General features: G+C 39.3%; 1 protein-coding gene across 2 annotated transcripts in view; it reads left to right on the top strand.

The window, feature by feature from the left end:
* The window catches only part of CLNK (cytokine dependent hematopoietic cell linker), a 194,198-nt gene that overhangs the window by 5,774 nt on the left and 165,522 nt on the right, over positions 1 to 22,902 (top strand). For both annotated transcript variants that reach the window (XM_030192602.1, XM_030192601.1), the window contains exons 2-3: positions 7,397 to 7,454; positions 21,150 to 21,196. In XM_030192602.1, coding sequence (XP_030048462.1) covers positions 21,174 to 21,196 — 23 coding nt within the window. In that variant the 5' untranslated portion in view covers positions 7,397 to 7,454; positions 21,150 to 21,173. The remainder of the gene's footprint in view (positions 1 to 7,396; positions 7,455 to 21,149; positions 21,197 to 22,902) is intronic.

The following is a 22,902-nucleotide window of genomic DNA, read 5'->3' as shown; positions in this document are numbered from 1 at the left end:
AGAATTAAGCACATCGTGATCTGGATGTCTCAGTTGTGATCTCTCTGATTTATTTAAAGAGCCTCCAAATAAACAATTAAATTGATTATCACCTGAATATTGTTTAATGGTCTGTGTGGAACACATGGGTTATTTCAATTTAGATTCCAGTTGATATATACTCTGACACTACAACGTATCACTTTAGTTGGCACTAATTGGCCCCTTTGTTTCCGGTCATGATCGAGAAGACAAGAATTGTGGATATAGGGGCCCTTTTACTAAGGTACACTAATGGCTGGACAAATGCAAAGTGATACACATTGTGAAAAATAATCAAAATCATAGTTACTTGATGTTATGTTCCACCTTTGGGTTCAGCACCTAAGAAGAAGGCCTAGGTATCATCATGAACAATTTGCTGAAATGCTCTGCCCAGTGTGCAGCGGCAGCCAAAAAGGAAAACACAATGCTAGGAATTACTAGGAAAGGGATAGAAAATAAGACACATGACTACTACAGTGCTTCTGTATAGCTCCATGTGCAACCTCACTTGTAGTATTGTGTGCAGTTCTGGTTGTCGTATCTCAAAAAAGATATAGCAAAATTAGAAAAGGTTCAAAGAAGAGCAATCAAAATAATAAAGGGGATGGAACTTCTCTTATTTGAGGAAAGGCTTAAGAGGTTAGAGCTCTTCAGCTTGGAAAAGAGACTTTTGAGGAGGGATATGATAGAGATCTACAAAATCCTGAGTAGAATGGGTATATGTGAATCTATTGTTTATTCTTTCAAAAAATACAAAGACTAGGGGACACTCAATGAAGTTACATGGTAATACTTTTAAAACAAATAGGAGGAAATATTTTTTCATTCAATGAATAATTGAGCTCTGTAACTCGTTACTAGAGGATGAGGTAACAGCAGTTAATGTATCTGGGTTTAAAAAAGGCTTATACAAGTTCCTGGAGGAAAAGTCCACCATCTGAGATAGAAATGAGGAAAGCCCCTGCTTTGTCCCTGGGATCAGTAACTTGGAATCTTGCTACTATTTGGGTTTCTGCCAGGTACTTGTGTCCTGAATTAGCCACTCCTGGAAGCATGATACTGGGCTACATGGACCATCAGTCTGCCCTAGTATGTCTATACTTAAGTTTTAAATGTGCTTAATGAGCTTTAATGCTTGATTGTCCTTAGTGTTAAGCCCATTCCTAGCACATCCTTATTTTTTTTTTCATACATATTAACACAGGAGCACTTACCGCCTCCTATTATAGGAGATGGTAAATGCAGCCACATTAAGTCAGCATTATCCAGTTAGCAAGGGCTAATGTGAATGCACTATCTGGATAATGCTTCCATACCTATTCCCTGCCCATGACATGCCCCCTCCCAAAAATATGTTTTTAAAACTAAATAGCACACGCTGACAGGCAAATTATCTCAAAACACTTTAACGCATTTTGCAGTACATTTATTTTCTCTCATTAAGCGCACATCAGTGCTTAACGTGGTTTAGCAAAAGGGCCCCATAATAATTAAATTTACTCTCAGGCTTTTTCATTCTAGACTAGGCCTCAGACAAATTGACAGGACAGTATAGGGGAGGTTTCACAGCCCCTAGCCACACCCTATCAGAACTGCAGATAAATGAAGAACTTTAGATTCAAGTACTTTTAGGATGATACTTGCCATATGCCTTAAAATATCTAGAAAAATATTACAGAGAAAAATTATCACATTATCCCAGTATCAAGCTGTTTAATAAGACAAATGCCTATGATCAAGACCTCCAGTTTTGTATAATCCGAATGGTAGATTCTGCAACAAACATTCCATGGCGATTTTTTAAACGACTGATGCAGATCTGTAGTGCAAAACGCTGATGATGTACTCATTTTCACATCATCTGCCTCACTTCCACACTTATTAAAGGCAATGCAGTCACATATTGATATTTAGCAAGCAAAAAAAATGTACAATGAAGAAAAATATTTAATAATTAGATATTGAAAATATTAATTATTCAAAACAGTTAACTATCCAGCCAAAAACTAGCCAATTAAGCACAGGCAGGATTTAAAATATCAGTTTAGGTGGATCCATAACTAGCAGGTCTAAGTTAGCTGGATAAGATATCTGGTTAAATTTGAGTTTGGGGTGTGTTGATGACATTAAGATTCTAGATTCTCATTAGCATGGGTATTGCCCAGCTCATAGTATAGAGCATTTACTAATGTCAGTTTTAGATCCTATATTAAAGAGATTGGATAACCCAGACAGAGGGTACCATATGGGGTTTCTAGAAATTAATGTAGTATTCAATACTGTTATTCACTCAAGGGCCCTTTTAGGCATAATCCCCCAGATTCTATATATTGTGTTGAGATTTCCGTGCAGAAATTAAAGCTTATTCCATAATAATACTTATAACTTAATTAGTTAACAAGCTAATCAGCACCGTTAATTGGATGGTTTACAAGAAATTATCACCACTAATAGGTATTAATTGAAATTTATACATACATCTCACTAAGGGGCCCTTTTACTAAGCCGCGTAGGTGTCTATGCACATCCAACGTGTGCCAATTTGGAACTACTGCCCGGCTACCGCGTGGCCTGGGCAGTAATTTTATTTTTTACACGCATCCGATATGCGTGCTGGAAAATATTTTTTATTTTCCAATGCGCAATGCTAACCAGGCGGTAATCAGCAGTGTACGCACTGACGATTACCGGCAGTTAACACGTGAGACCTTACCGCTAAGTCAATGGGTGGCGCTAAGGTCTCAGACCCAAAATTGTTGTGCTCCAATTTTAATTTTGCCGCATGTCCATTTTCAGCCTCAAAAAGGCCTTTTTTACAAACGCTGAAAATGGATCTGCACTTCCAAATCACGCACCTACACTAGCAAAGTCCATTTTTAGCGCACCTTAGTAAAAGGACCCCTAAGTGTATTCTGTAACGTAGTGCGCCTAAATTCTAAGTCGCACAGTTGAAAAGGAGGCATGGAGGAGGAGGCAATCCACCGAGGTGGATGAACACTAACTCCCACAAAAGCGAAACAATCTGATAGGAAGTGGGAACTGGACCAATGACTCCAGGGAAACAGGACTATGTTGGTGAAAGAACAGCATGGCCATGGACAGGACGTGGGCATTTCTATAATTTATGTGCATTATTACAGAATATAAATACTCTGCGCCTAAATAGACGTGACTAAATTTGGTCGTGTGGGGAGCCGCTTAGTGTATTCTATATACTGAACGAAATTTTAAGCTGATTGTATAAAATTTAGGCATACTTTAGAGGATATGTCTAAACGTATTTCTTTTTTTTTTTAGGTCTTAGTATTTTTTATTATTTTTTTTACAAAGAGTAAAACAAGAATTAACAGTCATATAACATGAAACATTAAGTAATTTTGATTAAGAATCCAAAATAAATTAAAAAAAAGGAAAATGAGGATATATAATAAAATATGATTCATGCATAAGCCATAAGTTACATGAAATAAGGCAAATAGATATATGCATCATTTTACACTAGACATCTTTAAAATAAGATACAAGTGGAGACCATTTTTTCTCATGCAAAGCAAAACAATGAGATTTTTTAGCAAAATATGTTTCATATTTATAAGTTTGAAATAGTAAATTCCACCATTCATGGTAGGTAACTTGGTGCAAGGTCTTCAAATGCGAAAAAATTACTTTCAGAGCTAAGGTCAACATGGTATTAACAAAAATACATTCATTAGATTTTAGAATGTTTTTAAAACATTGATCTTTAAGTATCACATATTTATAGGTTATTGAACCAGGAAGATGGAATACATCTATCATTAATAACCATATATCTTTCCAATTTTTTTGAATACATATGCAATCAAATATAAGATGTTTAATATTACCTTGTTGAGATCGGCAAGACCAGCATAAATTAGAAGTAGAGGGGTCAATTATGTGCAATTTAAGAGGTGTCCAAATGGATGTATGCATAAAGAAATACAGGGATTGCAATGTTGATGAAGATTTGGAACATTTAAGTACATAAGTACGTAAGTAATGCCACACTGGGAAAAGACCAAGGGTCCATCGAGCCCAGCATCCTGTCCACGACAGCGGCCAATCCAGGCCAAGGGCACCTGGCAAACATTCTATACATGTTATTCCCGGAATTGTGGATTTTTCCCAAGTCCATTTAGTAGCAGCTTATGGACTTGTCCTTTGGGAAACCGTCTAACCCCTTTTTAAACTCTGCCAAGCTAACCGCCTTCACCACATTCTCTGGCAACAAATTCCAGAGTTTAACTATGCGTTGGGTGAAGAAACATTTTCTCCGATTTGTTTTAAATTTACTACACTCTAGTTTCATTGCATGCCCCTTAGTCCTAGTATTTTTGGAAAGCGTGAACAGACGCTTCACATCCACCTGTTCCACTCCACTCATTATTTTATATACCTCTATCATGTCTCCCCTCAGCCGTCTCTTCTCCAAGCTGAAAAGCCCTAGCCTCCTTAGTCTTTCTTCATAGGGAATTCGTCCCATTCCCGCTATCATTTTAGTCGCCCTTCGCTGCACCTTTTCCAATTCCACTATATCTTTCTTGAGATACGGTGACCAGAATTGAACACAATACTCCATATCTGCTCCCATAGTTTATCTGAAATAGACTGTTCAATATCTTCCTCCCAAAATTTACGTAAGCCTATATATACATTTAATAGGAAATTTACTTAGAATATATTTGTATATGTGGGAAGCAGCATGACCTGTATGTTGGAGTTGCATATTTATATCAATGAGCTCTGGGGTTTGAGACATTTGTTGAATTTGCAAATTACTTTTTTTCAACATAGAGCTAATCTGTAACCACTGATAAAATTGAAAATCTAATAAAGAAAATTCAGTTTTCATATCTGAAAAAGATTTCCAAGTTTGGTTTTTTAAGTCAATAAAATCATTAAGGGCCCATATTCCTATACGCTGCCATTGTGACCAAGAAACTTGTTTTTTATCCATTTTAAATTTGGAATTGTTCCATATAGGCACAAATGTTGTAATGGACCAAGGAGTGCCTAACAATTTATCAAAAGATGACAATAATTTATGAGTAAAATTAATGATAAGATTAGAGATAATATTTTTAGGAAGGCGCATGCCAATTATATGAGAATGTATTAATAGGTCTATAATAGATTGCTCAAACAATAGCCATCTAGGCAGAGAGGCAACATTCAGGGGAGTAATCCATTCCAAATCCTGACGTATAATAAAAGCTTTATGATATGATAAGAGGTCGGGGAATCTAACTCCACCTTGTAATTTAGGCAGTTTTAATTTGCCTAAGGAGATTCTGGGTACCTTAAGATTCCATAAAAAGTTAGACAGTAATTTTTCCAACCTTCTGTAGAAAGAACAAGGAAAAAGAAGAGAGATCATGCTCAAAATATACGTGATCTTAGGTACTATCATCATTTTGATAGTATCCAGCCTGCCCCACCATGTTAAATTTAGTGGGGACCACAATGATAAGGAGGTCTCAATTTTTGCAAAAATGTTAGCAGAGTTAATTTTGATAGTAGTTAAGAGATCTCTATGAAAGAAGACACCAAGATATTTAATAGAGGAGACTGCCCATTTAAGAGGAAAACCTTGAATAGTGAAGGGAGCACAGACATCATTCAAAGGCATCAGTTCTGTGCAGATTTTTTAGGCATCATATATAAAATCTAGCCCAAAAGGGATAAAATGGGCCTCCTAGTATTTAGTACACACTAATTCTATTAGCACGTGCTAAGCTGTTGTAAAAGGGCCCCTTAGTATTCAACAGTACCAGCTTAACTATGACACCACTGAATATTACAGTTATTTAATTTATTAACAACTAGTAAAAAAGCCCCGTTTCTGATGCAAATGAAACGGGGGCTAGCAAGGTGTTCTTCAGAGTGAGCATGTGGGAGTGTCCCTGCCCTCTGCCCTCTCTCCCTCCCCTCCCCCTCCTCCCTCCGAGTCTAGTCCTTCAGTGTTAAGTTTCCTGCTGTGCTGTGTTTGTGTTACAGAGAGAGTGAGGGCATCTCTCTCCTCCCCCCTCTGAGTCCTTCACTGTTACAGAGAGAGGGATTTCCTGCTGTGCTGTTTTCCTTCACTCATGGGGAAACCGGATATCTCTGGCGCTTCACACTTCCGGCTGGAGGCTTCATAGAACGTTGGGGTTGCCTTTTATATATATAGATTTATTCCTTTCATCTTATTAGAATTGTTTTATTTTACACTTGTTTTTTTTTATACTTGCCTTTTTGGAGCTTTGCTTGTAAAATCCTGATTACTAGCATGTAATCAATGGAAAAGATTCAGAACACATGTTGAATAGATGTATTAAATGGTATCACATTTGAAATCATATTATTTGCATCTACTTCCTTTGAGGCTTCTAAATACATCAACCTACTCGATCTAGTTCTATTAGAGAAGATTTTAGCACCTTTCTAAGAGGATCCTGCTTTGTTCTGCTATTTATGTGTTTATAAATCTGCCAGAAACTGCCTCAATGAATGTTAAACTAGCTTCCAAATAATCTGTTTTCAATCATTGTGTTGCTTTTGGATCCATTATAAATGTGTAAATATTTACAACTTGTAAATAGTAAAACAGAAGCTAGCCGAGTACGGACATATTTTCTATGTGACAGAATCTTTGTTACCAGATGCTGACATGGCTGTATTATCACAACTATGCCCAAAAGAATGCATGAGCAGCTATTAGTTAAGGAAATAAAGTTTGGGTGATGAAATAATAATTAGGAGGGAGGAGATACCGTGAAGAACACTAAATGTTATCTCATCATGATTCTCAGAGGTTCTGTTGCTACATTACAAATATTAGAGGATATGTCTACACAGTCAAGTTCCCACAGATATTACATGTTACTTGGAAAGGTAGATAACAGTGATTTTGGACCTATTTGCATGTATTTTATTCTGGAATGTATTAATTGGAATACATCAGCTTTAGAAAGTGTGCGTCTCTGATACCTTTCATTATATGTTCTCTTTCTCTAGTATTGATTTACATGCAGAACCTGGCTTCTTAAAGTTTCCAGTTTTTTTGCCTTCATATCTCTATTACTGATCTGTGGTACCTTGTTTCATGTTTGTTGAGAGTCTGTGTTTTGTACGTGTGGTCAAGACATAAGATTCTGCCAGAACGCAGTCTCTGTGTAGAGATCTGTGATAGTCCCATTTATTCTGTGTATTAGTGTTTTAGGGCCCTGTGTAATATTTCCAGTGCTGCCTTTTCACAGATAAGGTTGCTGCTCTTTAAGTCATGGGAGTTTGTGCTGTTATGGTACGGTAAGGTTCTGAGTATATTTTTGTACAAGTTTATGCATAGTTTTGTTTTTGTTTTTTTTTGCAGTGGAGAGACTGTCTGTTGGTCTTAATGAGATGGCATCTAGGGTGCTGCCCTTTAATAGGTAGGATTTTTGCTAGATATTATTGCTGCTTTATTATGACAGGTTTTCTGGAATGTGTTTTTTGTAGGGTTTGGTTACTGGAACTCTGAAGGGGTCTCTTCCCCCTCCTCCTAGTCACCACTGTTTTGGGAGAGATGGTGTTATAGGGGCCATTCTGAATTTTTTTCACCCTGATGCCCATTCAGTTCTAGCTACAGCACTGATCCTGGGGGTGCCTAAATGAAGGTGCCCACTTACAGAATTGCACCCTGAGCTACATCTTCTCCATGTGGGAGATTGTAATTTACATATTGATGAAGTTCAGTCACTGTCCCTTGTAAATGATTTTTAGTTAAGAATGTCAGAAGCCAGATGTATCAACTTCTTAATGTTCTAATTTGAAAGGTCTTATTTTGATCTGATCATTCTATCTGCTGAACATGTTAGTCATCCCATTTCCTCTTTTAATAGGGTAACCCATACACTAGTCCAATCATTTCTGATTACTTCATCATTATGGTTAGCATTTATTAAGGTAGCGGGATTCCTCAGTTTGTCTCCTATACATCTATGACAAACTCAATCTAGGTCCAAACTCTATAATTGGTTGCACGTATTATACTACAAATTGCTCTCTAGTAACCGTTTAACTTTTTTTTAAAAATTCTTTATTAATGAATCAATATAATCTTCCTAAAATTAAATCCATTCCCTTAACCCATAGTTACACCAAACCTATCCATACACACTCATATTCACCAACACATTTAAAATTGCACACAATTCTCCAAAATACTATTACAATACAACATTAAATAACATATATCTGGCGATATTTTGCATCAATATGTGATCATAGTTCTTTTAGTCACTTATCAATCCAGTGCTCTGAAGTCTCCCACCAGAGCAACCTTCCTCCAAATCACTTTCAATGAATCAAAATCATCAGCTTGTAGAGTAATAATATTCTTTCTTCCAACAGACCATCATAATATCAGTGATAAATCATGAGCAGTCAATGATGATGTCAGTCATAAATATCCAAGATGTCCATCTTCACTGTTAACAATATCTAATGTTCCAGATATATATTTGTTTTGAAATCATTATTGCACTTCTTTTTAGAGTTTCACTCTTTCATATTCTTTTGGTATTCCACCATACGACCAGGACCCAACATGCTCATGCTTCGCTATAAAAGCGTCATCAGGGGTCTTGAATTTGGCTCATCCAGGTGGTGAGGTAGTCAAATACCAGCAATGCGATGGCAAGCTCAACTGACATCATCATTGACTGCTCATGATTTATCACTGATATTATGATGGTCTGTTGGAAGAAAGAATATTATTACTCCACAAGCTGATGATTTTGATTCATTGAAAGTGATTTGGAGGAAGGTTGCTCTGGTGGGAGACTTCAGAGCACTGGATTGATAAGTGACTGGCTTCCACGTATGCTCAGTTTCATGTATGTGTTAAAGCTGAATATGTCCGGGGGGTGGGGGGGGGCTGTGGCTAGCAGTAGTGCTCAGGGGCAGTTCTGGCGGCCACTTAAAATGTAAGTTTGTTCAGCGGGGAGGAGGTCTTCAGCCGGTGGGGCTTGGGGATCCCACAAAGTCATATTAAGGAATAAGAAATTTTGGGTGGTCCTGAGCCCAAATTGGGTAGGCCCTGGCCCACCCGGGCCTACCCGTGGCTAGGCCACAGGTGGGTAATGCACGAATATTGGGAACTTGCTGCAGGATGCCTGAGTGCATCTTATGGTAAGCCTTTTTAGTCTGTGGTAAGCACGCACTAACACGTACCTCAGTAGACAAAATCTCCTGCTTTTCCTAAACACTGTGGTGGTGGTGGTGGGATGAGGTGTCTCATGGCTATGGCCCATCACCTGATCACTCATTATTCTCCTTATTCTATAACAGGTCACATAAATTTAAGCACCATTTCCACATTTATAGAATACTGTAATTTATGCACCTAATTGCACATTTACACACTTAAATGGCAGGCACGTGCCTAACTGTGATTCTGTAATTATGCTCTAAAATATCAGGTGAAGAGTATGGGTTGTCATAGACAGGGCTGACATTTCCATGTTTAACATACAGAATACTGTAATTATGGGCCCAATATTCAGTGCTATTAAACCAGCCAGGAATAGCTCCTGGTCGATTAAATAGTGCTTAGCCAGCTAACCGCTAATATTCAGCACATGACAGCCAGCTAAATTTAGCGACCAAATCAGACCGAATAAATAGCAGTCCTGTCTTTGCCCGCTATTAACTTAACTGGCCAGTACTGAATATTCACATAGCTAGTTAAGTTACAACCAGACAAAAAAAACCTGGATATTCAATGCCTGTCACCGAAAACAGCCCAGTATTGAATATCCAGGGTCAGTGCCAACAGCATCAGCTAACCGTGCTGCCTGCCACAGACTAAATATTGGGGAGTATGTGTATCAATTTTAGCTCCTACATGTAGGCGCATTAATACCCACTGAAGCTAGTATTCTAGAATGGCAATCATGCAATATAAATGCTTTTATAGAATAGGCTCACAGCCCACAAAAACTGGGTGCCTAAATTCTGGTGCCCAGTTATAAAATTGCCCCCTATGTACACAAGGTCAGTGAGACTGGCATTCAGACCAACTATTTGATATATTCATTTGATATACCACTGAATACAATAAAGTGTTATACATAAAAAGGGAAATCAACACATAATAACAACAATCAAAATACAAAACAATATTACATAATCACAAATGCATATCAACAGGTTCATAAAGGTCAGGCACTAATGGAACTATAACAGGCAGATACCATATCCACCTCCAGTACAGTTCTGCCACATCTTTTCTACCCTGTATGAACACTCAACAGTACCAGGGCAATAAAAATTAATAGCATTCCTGAAAATATTGAAGGTTCATAAGCAGGAGATTTGTTTCTTCTGCAGGGAGATAAAGACTCTTGATAAGTCAGTTCAAAAGAGAAAAAGCCATCAAGGAAGGCACAGACCTCACGTGTACATCACTAAGAATAGTCTGAATAGGCTTCAACCAGTGCAAAACACTGCAGCTAAATTGGTATCAGGAAAGATAACATTTGATCAGGTGATGCCAATTCTGATTGAATTACATTGGTTAGCAATTACAGCCAGATAACTATCTTTAAATAACTAAGACACTCATTTTCAAAAGAGAAAAACATCTCAAAACGGCACAAAGCGACAGATGGACATTTTTCTCTCAAAAACATCTAAGTCTCAATTTTTGAAACTCAGAATTGGGGCATTTTTTACTCTGCAGTTCATCCAAATCACAAGGAGGCATGTTGGAGACATATTTGGGCAGGATTTGGGTGGCTTAAAATCTAGATATTTTTCTGCGATAATGAAACAGAAAAAAAAAAGGTCCACGGCAAAAAAGAAGTGTGTTTTTTTATCTAGACCTGTATCAGTCACAACTAAGTCTGAAAAAGCTGCCCTAACTGAGCAGCAGACCACTGGAGGGATTAAAGCACAACACCCTCTTAATCCCACACTGGTCACTGACCCCCCCCCCCCCCCCCAAGATGTGGCAGTGACAGTAGATACCAGGCTCTATGGAAGTTCCAAATATTATGGCCTATCCTAAGAAAGCAGCAAGCAAGTGGATGGAGTAGACTAGTGGCCAGTGCAGTGGACGGTAAACAACAGAACCTAGTAATGCTTTAATTTCAGTACAAATATATGAGCCATCCTGGAACATAAAAATACCACTTGTACCTAAATATATAAGTGACCTGAAAGCCTGAAGGCTATTGTAGTGGTGAACCTTTAGGTTTTCTTTGTTTCTGGAGGGCTCACAATGCAATATGAAGAGGTTTCGGTGGGATTTGTACCTGAATCTTTTATACAAAGTCCACTACACTGACCACTAGGCTGCCCCTCTGCACTGCTGAGATGTCTGGGTGGCCAGTTCACTAGGAATGCCTCCAGACAGACATCCTTATGGTTTGTTTTTCTTTGTTTTTCCCTGGGACTTTTTTTTTTTTTCAAAAATTGTACTTACAGATGGACGTGTTGAGCATGAAAATGTCTAGTTCAAACCATACTCAAATCAGAAACTCAGCCGTTTTTCTGGTTCGATTATACCTTTTGAAATGTTTTCAGCAAAATGTCTCAATTTGGACTTAGACTTCATATCAAAAATGCCCCTCCATATCTTCAAAGCTTCACAAAATGTGTTATAGCTAGAAATAGCATGAAATTCTGTAAGCAATGAATCTTCCGGTACCATTCTCAACTATAGAGAAGCATTAAAAATGGCAGACAACAGAGCCATCAGAACTTCCCTAAGTTCCTTTAGCACTCTCAGATGTATGCTCTCCAGCCCAGTCGTTTTGTTTACTTTTAGTTTAGCTAGCTCCTCACGAACATGATCCTCTTAAAATTGTTCAGGCTCTACCACATTCCTATTCCTGTTTGTGTTTGTCTTCTCCTGTCCTACTCGTGGACCTTCATCTGGGAATACAGAACAGAAATATTTGTTAAGCAGTTTTGCATTATCCTTATCAACTTCTGCATATTACCCTCCTTTGAGTCTCACAATGCCACTTTTGCAATTCCTCCTATCGCTAACATATATATAAAATAAATTGTCCCTCCATTTTACTATTGAATTAACACTATATTGGCTATTTTATCTTCCATTTCCATCTGCTTTCCTGACTACTTTACCAGCTCATAGCTTTTCAAGATATTGCCGCCTGTCTTTCTCCTTCTGTGATCTCTTGCAGTTTTTGAAGGCTAACTTATTTTCCTTACCTTTTCAGCTAATGTTTAATGTTTTAAAAAGAGGCTTGATATACCACTTTTCTTAAAAGAAAACCAAAGAGGTGTACAATACTAGCATAAAGCAAAGAGGGAAAAGAACTACAATATCAAATGACAGGACAACAGGACAGAGAAAAAAAAAACCCCACACAATTCTGTCACCAAACTAGTCACCAGGCCAATAGCCTAGCAACTAGAGGGGAAAGCAAGAGAAAATAAATGCGATTTTAAAACAGAACAGAATTTCAAATAAGATTGCTCAGATCTGATGTCAGGTGGTAATGCATTCCAGAGGGATGGGGCACAGCAGAAGAATGCCAAATGTTTTGAGGATTCAAGATGGCAGCAAAAAGAGAGGTGGGATAGATAGATGATTAGAATAGGAAAGCGAAGCAGCCAGGAAGGGGCGTAATAAAGGAAGAAAGAGAACCAAAGCAGTCTCCTTTTCCTCTTACTTTTATTTACCTTGCTTACAAAAAGGTTTGTTGCCCTTAAAATACCATATTTCCTCGATTCTAAGACACCTTCAGTTCTAAGATGCACCCCCTCCCCTATTGCATACAAGAGGGGAAACACTTGATTCTAAAACGCCCATGATTCTAAGGTGCACTCCCCCCACCCATTGCATACAAGGTGAGAAAAACACTTCATGATGCCCTTGAGTCTAAGATTCTCTCATGTGTTAACTGGGTAGTAATGGTCTATGTGCATCAAATGCCTTTCACCACTCAGTAGCACCGCACACAACAAAATAAAATAAAAATTATTTTCTGGTGCGCGTAGTGGACACACATCAAAAATGAAATTACCACCCAGGCCATGCAGTAGACGGGCGGTAATGCACATGTTGGGGGTGCATAGTCACTTACACGGCTTAGTAAAAGGGCCCCTTTACTTACTTTTATTTTCTGGTGCATTTGATGTGTGTAGACCATTACCAGCCAGTTAATGCGTGAAACCTTACCACTAAGTCAATGGGTGGCCGTAAGGTCTCAGACCCAAAATGGACACGCCAGGGGCATAGCTAAGTGGGGCCATGGGGGCCTGGGCCCCCGTAGATTTGGCCATGGACCCCCCTGCCGATGACCCTCTCGACCCCCCCTCCCACTGCCAACCCACCGTCAACCCGCCGTCGCCGTCTGCTACCTTTGCTGGTGGGGAACCCCAACTCCCGCCAGCCAAGATCCTCTTCTTCCTTCGTTCTGTTTCTGAGTCTGACAAAATATAAAAAAGACATTTTTTTCAGGTGCTCTGAAAAATGGATCTGCACGCGTCTAAAACATGCACCTACACTACCACAGGCCATTTTTCAGCGCAACTTAGTAAAAGGACCCCTAATTTTGCTCCTTTGAAAAATTACTTGGTGTGAGTATATATATTTTGAGATTTAAAAAGCGCTACATTTAAATTTGTGAATAGCAGACTTAAAATTAGACAGCTCCATTTTAGGCTCATAAATTAACACAGATTTTATTGCTGAAATTGAGGCCCCTTAGTCAGGCATTCAGCATCCTTTGAATATCGGCCAGAGTGTATTCAGCAGTTTATCGTAAAGGGGCCCTTTTACTAAACTGCAGTAAAAAGTGGCATGCGCTAGTTTGGATGCATGAAATTAGCGTGTGCTGGGCCATTTTTTACTGTGGCAGGGAAACAGGCCTTTTTTTAATGGAGCAGCAAATGGCCATGCGCTAATATTAACAGTAGTCCATGGCTATTTACCGCCTAAGCCCTTAATACCACCTATTTACTTGGCGGTAAGGGCTCGCACGTTACTCCTGCGGTAATCACACAGTGCGTGTTAATGTGGCTGTGCTGCCAATTACCATCAGGAATGCCCCCCTCCCTGTGGTAGAAAAAAGAAAATTATTTTCTACTGTGGGAAACAGCACATGCTAAATTTGAAACTACCACAGGGCGCCCACGCTACCCCGGTAGTCGTGTCAATTTAGCATGTGCTACCTGCATGTGAGCCCTTCCGTGGCTCAGTAAAAGGATCCCATGGATAGTACATTTTATAGGGTTTTTTTTTAATTCACTGGCACCTGTGCACAATTTAAGTAATTGTGCCAGGTTAAACTAAAAATCAGAACCCCTAAATGTAGGTTTTTTGACCTTTAAAGCATCGGGAATGAGGAAATAGCATTCTGGTTCTGCTTTTATTTTGTGAAGATATATGTGTTGAGGGTGTGGGTCCATCCCATGGCACATGTAATTCTCTTTTTGCTGCCACATTGATTTTAAAAGTTGCTTATTACACTTGCTCATACCAGAGTAGAATTGGGAATTGGTGTGTGTCTGTTCCTGATCCCTTAGCATTGTAATTTATTTGGACAAATTAATGTTCCCTCATGTCTCAGACTGCTCTTTGCAGCTGGGATATTTCAACATCAACGTGACTTATAATAAAGGAACTTTATTTGACTTAATTACCCTTGTTCTCTGTTTTTCTCAGACTGCATCTATATTAAAGCCAATACTTCCATCCTTTTTTTTCCCATTGAGGCCCTGCATTTAAGTGTTGTTTCTTCCTTTAGATGTATTTATTTAATGAGGCTTGGTATATTGACAATTGCACATGGGTGTCACTAAGCGGTTTAACAAGTAAAATAAAGTGGTATAAGAAAAAGAAAAGAAGTTACAATTTGTACAAATGCAAAGGTAAGAAGGAGGTTGGGAACTACAGGCTGGTCAGTGTAACCTCTGTGGTAAGCAGAAACATAGAAACATGCCAGCAGGTAAGGGCCATATGGTCCATCCAGTCTCACCACCATGAAATGGCCGCAAGGTAAGTGGTTCACTTACAGAATTGCCATTTTTTTTCAGGAAAAAAGACAGCCTTTTACCCACCATGGTAAAAGGGGGCTTCAGCATGCATCAAATCAAGTGCTGATGCTAGTGCAGATCCCCTTTTACTGCAGTTTAGTAAAACACCCCTTAGATTTTGAGCACACTAGTGATAGAGCGAGTAAACTGCTTTGGTTATACCCAGTGCATTTTTTCTGGCAAAAAATGTGCTGGTACTCAAATGCCAGGTCACATTTCAGGGGTGGGGTGATCACTGCGGGACCCACCTCACAATAGCCAGGCCCCCCTGCAACCTGTCACAGAATCTATGACAAGGCAGAATTGGTGTGTAGAGCCTGAGCTCTTTCAATAAAACTTGGGGATCATAGGTCAATTGTAGCAGACAATGGAAAAGGTGCCGGTACTCAGTACCCCCTCAAAAAAAAGCCCTGGTTATACCACAGAAAGGCAGGATATCAAATCCAAAAACCTTTGCCCTTCATGCAGGGGTTGTTACTGCATGTTAACCGCTAACACAGCAAATAATGTAAAACTGTGAGCTATACTTCAAGAGTAGGTGAGGCCATCTGCATTCTACAATAGCAGTCATGCTGTTAACCAGAAGCAATGGTCTTTCCCCAAAGTGCCAGAAATGCCCTGACTATTGCTAAAAGAGATACCTTTTTTATTTACTGCATTATAGTAACTAGGCCCCTAAGTATACAAAGGATAAAGGCCTTTGCCAAATAAATCAAGCTGAAGATTTGACTCATTTATTACTGGATAACTGTAGCAGGACTTGCTTATCCACTCCTACCCTAACTGAGAACATTTGCATGTACCTTTCTGACTCCATATGCAACTTTATTTGTTAGTTCTCTTAGGGTGTCTTTTACTAAGGCACACTCACGTTTTTGGCACACGCTAAAATTGTGGGCGCGCTAAACGTTAGAGACACCCATCTCAACGTTTAGCGCACCTACAATTTTAGCATGCGCCAAAAACGTGAGCGCACCTCAGTAAAAGACTCTCTTATTCTCTAGTTCATGTTATTCTATCATATCTGTCTATATTGCTCCACCCTATCCTGTCTAGTATCCCCATCTCAGGATTCGGTAAGGTTTACATCATCAGTGGGGTGGAAGTTGGTACAAAATTATAAATAGGACATTGTGTGAGTATAATGTTGTTGGTTCGATACAATTGTAAGTAGGACATTGGGTGAACACTATCTTGTGAGTGTGGTAGATGGGTATGAGAGTGGTAGGTGTTTCATGTGAAGGGACATAATCGAAAGGGATGCCCAAGTGTTTCTGAGGACGTCCTCGCAAAACGTCCCGGTGGAGGGGCGGGGAAACCTGTATTATCGAAACAAGATGGACGTCCATCTTCCATTTCAATAATACGGTCGGGGACGCCCAAATCTTGAAATTTAGGTCGTCCTTAGAGATGGTCATCCCTAGACCTGGTCATTTCTGATTTTCGGTGATAATGGTAACCAAGGACGCCCATCTCAGAAACGATCAAATGCAAGCCCTTTGGTTGTGGGAGGAGCCAGAATTCGTAGTGCACTGGTCCCCCTCACATGCCAGGACACCAACCGGGCACCCTAGGGGGCACTGCAGTGGACTTCACAAATTCTTTGCAGGTACATAGCTCCCTTACCTTGTGTGCTGAGCCCCCCCAAACCCCCCTACCCACAACTGTACACCACTACCATAGCCCTTCATCTAGGTGAAGGGGGCACCTAGATATGGGTACAGTGGGTTTGTGGTGGGTTTTGGAGGGCTCACATTTACCACCACAAGTGTAACAGGTAGGGGGGGTGAGCCTGGGTCTGCCTGCCTGAAGTGCACTGCACCCACTAAAACTGCTCCAGGGACCTGCATACTGCTGTCATGGAGCTGGGTATGACATTTGAGGTTGGCATAGAGGCTGGCAAAAAAATGTGTTTTAAATTTTTTTTTTTGGATGGTGACAACTGGGGGAGTATGGGGAGGTCATCCCCGATTCCCTCCGGTGGTCATTTGGTGAGTTGAGGCTCCTTTTTGAAGCTTGGTCGTGAAAAAAAAGGGACCAAGAACAGCCGGCGAAATGCTTGTCAAGCCTGGCTTTTTTTTTCCATTATTAGGCGAAGCCGGCCATCTCGTGAGCATGCCCTCGTCCCACCTTCACTACCCTACCGACACACCCCCTTGATGTTTCGCCAGCTCCATGACGGAAAGTAGTTGAACCCAGCCAAAATCAGCTTTCGATTATACCGATTTGGCCGGGTTCAGGAGATCGCCAGCCATCTCCCGATTTGTGTTGGAAGATGGCCGGCGATCACTTTCAAAAATGAGCTGGATGGTAACCCTAACTAGAGATATGTGCAGAAAGGTCTTATACAAGAGGGCAAGGCTAGTCTTGGGAAATGAAGAATGTCATATCCGGTGGGTATAGGTGGGGTAGTATCAGGCTGTTGATTTCTGTAAGCCATGTCTTGGTGATAAACAGGAAGCCCACATCTAAAGACCAGATCTGAAGATTCAAGAAATTCCTTTATTATTAAGGTCTTGTTCACCATGGATCTTCCATGGCCAATCCACGTCACAAGTACCTGGCAGAAACCCAAATAGTAGCAACATTCCATGCTAATAATCCCATGGTAAGCAGTGGCTTCCCCATGTCCATCTCAATAAAAGACTATGGACTTTTCCTCCAGGAACTTATCCAAATCTTTTTTAAACCCAGATACGCTAACCGCTATTACCACATCCTCCAACAATGAGTTTATTTTTTATTTACAGTAACTTGATATACCGCCTTAACTAGCAAGTAGACCTAGACGTTTTGCAATTATAAATTGCATAAAAATAAACACAGAGACAAGAAAGGAACTATAATATTCTGATAGGAAAATAGTTATCAAACACACAGATAGCATAAGAACATAGCATAGGGGCATAAGGTAAAGAAAGGGGAGGTAAATAGGAAGGAGGGGGATGAGTTTGAACAGGCAGCAAATAATCCACAGGCAACTAACTTGTAAAATCAAAAGCCTTAGGGAATAGCCAGGCCTTTAGTGCAGACTTGAACTTTTTAAAGGGCAATTATAAGTACGTAAGTATTGCCACTCTGGGACAGACCAAAGGTCCATCAAGCCCAGCATCCTGTTTCCAATAGTGGCTAATCCAGGTCACATGTACCTGGCAAGATCCCAAAAAAGCTCAATGCATTTTATGCTGCTTATCACAGAAATAAGCAGTGGATTTTCCCCAAGTCAGTTCAATAATGGTCTATGGACTTTTCCATTAGCAAGCCAGTAATATTTCTGAAGTAAAAGTGAAACACGGACCATTCTTTTAGCATGGCAAAGAAGTTTACATTGCAGTATTTTGCAATGTTTGGAGACAACTATTCTTTGAATGAAAAAATATTTCCTCCTATTTGTTGTAAAAGTATTTCAATGTAATTTCATTGTCTCCTCGTCTTTGTACTATTGGAAACAGTGAAAAATTGATTCACTTCTACCCATTCTACACCACTCAAGATTTTGTAGACTTAATTATATTCCACCTCAGCTGTCTCTTTTCCAATCTGAAGAGCCCTATTCTCTTTAGCCTTGCTTCATATGGGAAGAGTTCCATCCCATTTATCATTTTGGTCGCTCTTCTTTGAACCTTTTCTAATTCCACTATATCTTTTCTGAGATACAGTGACCAGAATTGAACACAATACTCAAGGTAAGGTCACACCATGGAGATATACAGAGGCATGATTATTTGCATCATCAAAACACGTTCATGCCTCTAAATTCAAAACTTCAATCTTTACAAGTCCTGATATTCTAAAAGCATTTATATCAAACAGATGGCTGCTATATATGAATGTTTTCTTGGCATTTAAATCACACTAGTAGCAAAGGTAAATAACCTAACTATTAAGAACCTATACCTGGACCTATACGTCTAGCTCCATCTCTATCTGTTTTCAAATCTATGCTGAAAACCTACCTTTTCACTGCTGCTTTTGGCTCCTAGCCACAATTGCCCTCCCCTTGTCCCTTCCTCCCTTCTCACCCATTACTTCCCTCACCCGTAACTGTCTTGTCTGTCTGTATTATTTAGATTGTAAGCTCTTTTGAGCAGGGACTGTCTCTTTGTATCAGGTGTTCAGCGCTGCGTGCGTCTGGTAGCGCTATACAAATGCTAATAATAATAAGAACCATGTTTCCCACTGTGATGCTGTGTCAAGGAGTCTGTTTTAGGTCTTCGATTTAGACACTGTATTCATGCAAAATAGAGAACTGAATTGGCCCAATAGAAAGGGAAGCTGGACCCGTGGAGGGGCATTTTCAAAAGGACATCTGCCAAAAAAGTGACCAGCACAAATCATCTCCCCCTCCAAAAAATTCACCATCTCATAGCCATTTTCAAACAGGAAAAACATTGGGGTTTCCTGTTTGAAAATATGTACAAAGGGCATCCTTGCACTGGACACATCCATCCTGAACAACCATTTTAGAAACTGAAATGTTTAAAATATAAATGGGGGAAAACAAGGCACAAGGACGTCTGTATGGCAGGATTCTTATGAAAATGGCCACACAGACATTCTTGCAGAACAGAAGAGTTGCCTAGTTGTTTGTGCAGTGAACTATAAACCAAGGGACAGAGGTTTAAAATAAGGAGTAATCATGTCTTAAATCCTCCAGTGGTCAGCTGCTCAATAAGAGCACCTTTTTTAAGTTGGATGTGAATGAAACAGGTCTAGATAAGAACATACTTCTTTTTAGACATGGACATTTCTTCCAATTCCATTATCGCAGTTGAATGTTCTACTTTTGGACCCTTTCCAGATTTTCACTTAAGACAGTTGGAACTTAAACTTTAATTTAGCTCTGGTAATAAAGTTAATCTTTGTTTCACTGTCAGCTGTGTTAAAGCTAATGAGTGAGTAAAAAGCTTTACCATGATTTCCTCCATCAAAAGTAGTTCTTTATGTAGTTTGTTGGCATGCATTCCCATACTAACCCCCTCGTTCTATAAACTTGTGTGCCCAACTTGAAACGTAGCATGCAAAGTTGTGAAGTCATAGAATGAGGCCATTTAAAGGCATCACTTAATTGAATAATTAGATGCTAATTGGCTTTAACAATTATTGGCTATAATTGATGTTAATTGGTACTAGTTGGCACTAATTACCATTTACACATGTAACTGCCCTTTTTATTCAGTATTCTGCAACATATGCGTGCAATTTCCATAGCTCACAACTGCGAGGAGGTGTGGACCTATGAGAGGCATGGGCAGGTTGGAGGCCAGGATATTGAAGGAGCTCAGGGAGGTTCTGGTGGGTCCTCATAAAGATTTGTTTAATAAATCCTTGAAGATGGGAGAGGTTCCATGGGATTAGAGAAAAGCAGATGTGGCCTCTCTTCACAAAAGTAGTGACAGAGAAGAAACTGCCTCACTATGGTTACTGGAAAAGTAATGGAAGTGATGCTGAAGGAAACGGTAGTGAATTTCCTGGAATCCAATAGGTTAAAAGATCCATGACAACATGGTTTTAGCAAAGGTAAATTGTGCCAAATGAATCTGATTGAATTCTTTGACTGGGTGACCAGAGAACTGGACCAAGGATGTGCAGATGTAATCTATTTAGATTTCAGCAAAGTGTTTGACACAGTTCCTCATAGGAGGCTCTTGAATAAACTTGACAGGTTGAAGTTAGGACCCAAATTGGTGAACTGGATTAGGAACTGGTTGACAGACAGAAGCCAGAGGGTGGTGGTTAATGGTCTTTTGTTTCTAGTATTATTAGCTCTGTGTTTTGACTGGCCCAACAGGAACCAGCTCAGGGCACGCTTGAGCATTACTACCATGCTTTGGGCTTTTCCTGTTGTTTCAGTATTGTTCTTATCCAGTTGTACCCAAAAAATAAATGATAAAAACAAAATGGGGGGGAAAAGCCTGCAAATGATACAGGACACTAAACAAAATGAAATTTTAGTGCCAGCACACCCCTACTGTCTTGCAACTAGAACATGGTGAAGTACTGGAAAAATTCTAAGAATAGAACACATTTTTTAGCTAATTTTTAAAACTCTATCTTTTTGCTTTTGGCAGGTATATCTGAAGATATCTTTGTGGATGACATCTAAAATGCACAGGCAGTAAGTACAAAGGATGAGCTTGAGATACACCAGTAAAGTAATGTTTATCCAGGTGCATTTCGTTTGTGCTGGCATGCAAAACCTTGCCCTCATTAATGTGCCCAAACTAAATCCATGTTAACATTTTTCAAGAAAACTGCTGAAATGTCCATTTCACTCCCAATCTAAGCCAATAATTAGTGTTTCTTTCATAACAATCCTTGCTTTATTCTGAAAACAAAACCAATCTCTAGAATTATACTCAGCTTCATTAGATTGTTGAAGCTGTAGTGATTTTCTGTCTCGCCAGAATTTTCCAAGATTTATAACCCTCATTATGGATGTAAAATAAAGACATGGAAATTCTGGAATGCTTTTGAAAGATTTCAGTTCTATCTGAATTCTTCCTCATGCAAACTGTATCAAAGAAAGCTTTTATATTTTAATTAGTGATTACAATTGATAGGATATTATTATTAACAAAGTTTTTTGCAAGCAGCTTGGATATCATTGTTCTCTATTTGATTTTTTCCACGTGATTAACATGAAAACTACGGACAGCTAAATGTGCATTTTCCCCCAGATTCTATATATGGCAATTTAAGTTGTGCGCACAAATTTGGATGTGTATGAGCCAATCAATGCAAGAAATTATAGGCACTAATTAATTTAATTTAATTTATTTATTAGGATTAATTTACCATCTTTTTTGAAGGAATTCACTCAAGGCAGTGTACAATAAGAATAAATCAAACATGAGCAATAGACAATTGCAGAGGTAAAAATATTCAAATAACAATACAAAGTATGGCATAGTATACTACTTACAATGTCAACATAATACGTAATAGAACATTTTAATTGAAAGTGTAGGGTATAAGCAAAGATGGAACATATAGATAGGTAAGAGAGTAAAAGGAGTTAGAAAATAAGGTGACTAATTTAAAGAAAGGTGCACATGAGATCAGAGAGATGGTTAAATATTATCACAGCTAGGGTAGGAGTTGTTAAACATGTCCTGCTGCTATATGTGAGGCCCATGTCACTCCTTGTGTATGTGAGTGAGACTAACAAGTTAGTTACTTCTTCCATTAAAGGCCTTGATGAAGAGCCAAGCTTTCACCTGCTTCCTGAGGTACAGATAGTCTTATGTTAAGCAGAGCCTTTCAGGCAGTGCATTCCAGAGTGTGGGGGCCACTCCGGAGAAGGCTCACTTTCAGGTATCACATCGTGTAATGTCTTTTGGAGAGGGTATGGTTAGTGATAGTCCTTGGGAGAACCTTAGTGTCCTTAGAGGTGTGTAGAGGATCATCCTATTCTTCAGGTACTTGGGGGCCATTTCCTTTCAGGGCCTTGAAGATCAGACATAAATTTAGTCTTGTACTTGTAGCCAAAGATTGGCAATAATTATAATTTATGTGAGCATCTTTTTAGGAGTGTGTAAATTCTAGTGCATGAATCTAAAAAGGGTCATGACCATGGGAGAGGCATGGGTTGGGCATTCCTAAAATGTATATACTTTGGGATCCATGCCTAATTTATGCATGGGAATTTACACCAGGTTTTCATTGGTGTAAATGGTCACATCTATATTTAGTCATGGTTCCCAGTGCTAAACACTATTCTATAAACCACACCTAGCTGTAAGGGGTCCTTTCACTAAGGTGCACTGAAAAATGGCCTGCGGTAGTGTAGGAGCGTGTTTTGGCCACTTGCTGCCTTTTTTA

This window comes from Microcaecilia unicolor, chromosome 2 (assembly GCF_901765095.1).
Source record: "Microcaecilia unicolor chromosome 2, aMicUni1.1, whole genome shotgun sequence".
Classification (NCBI taxonomy): domain Eukaryota; kingdom Metazoa; phylum Chordata; class Amphibia; order Gymnophiona; family Siphonopidae; genus Microcaecilia; species Microcaecilia unicolor.
The sequence above is the reverse complement of the archived record's forward strand: the minus strand, read 5'-3'. Positions and strand labels throughout refer to the sequence as shown.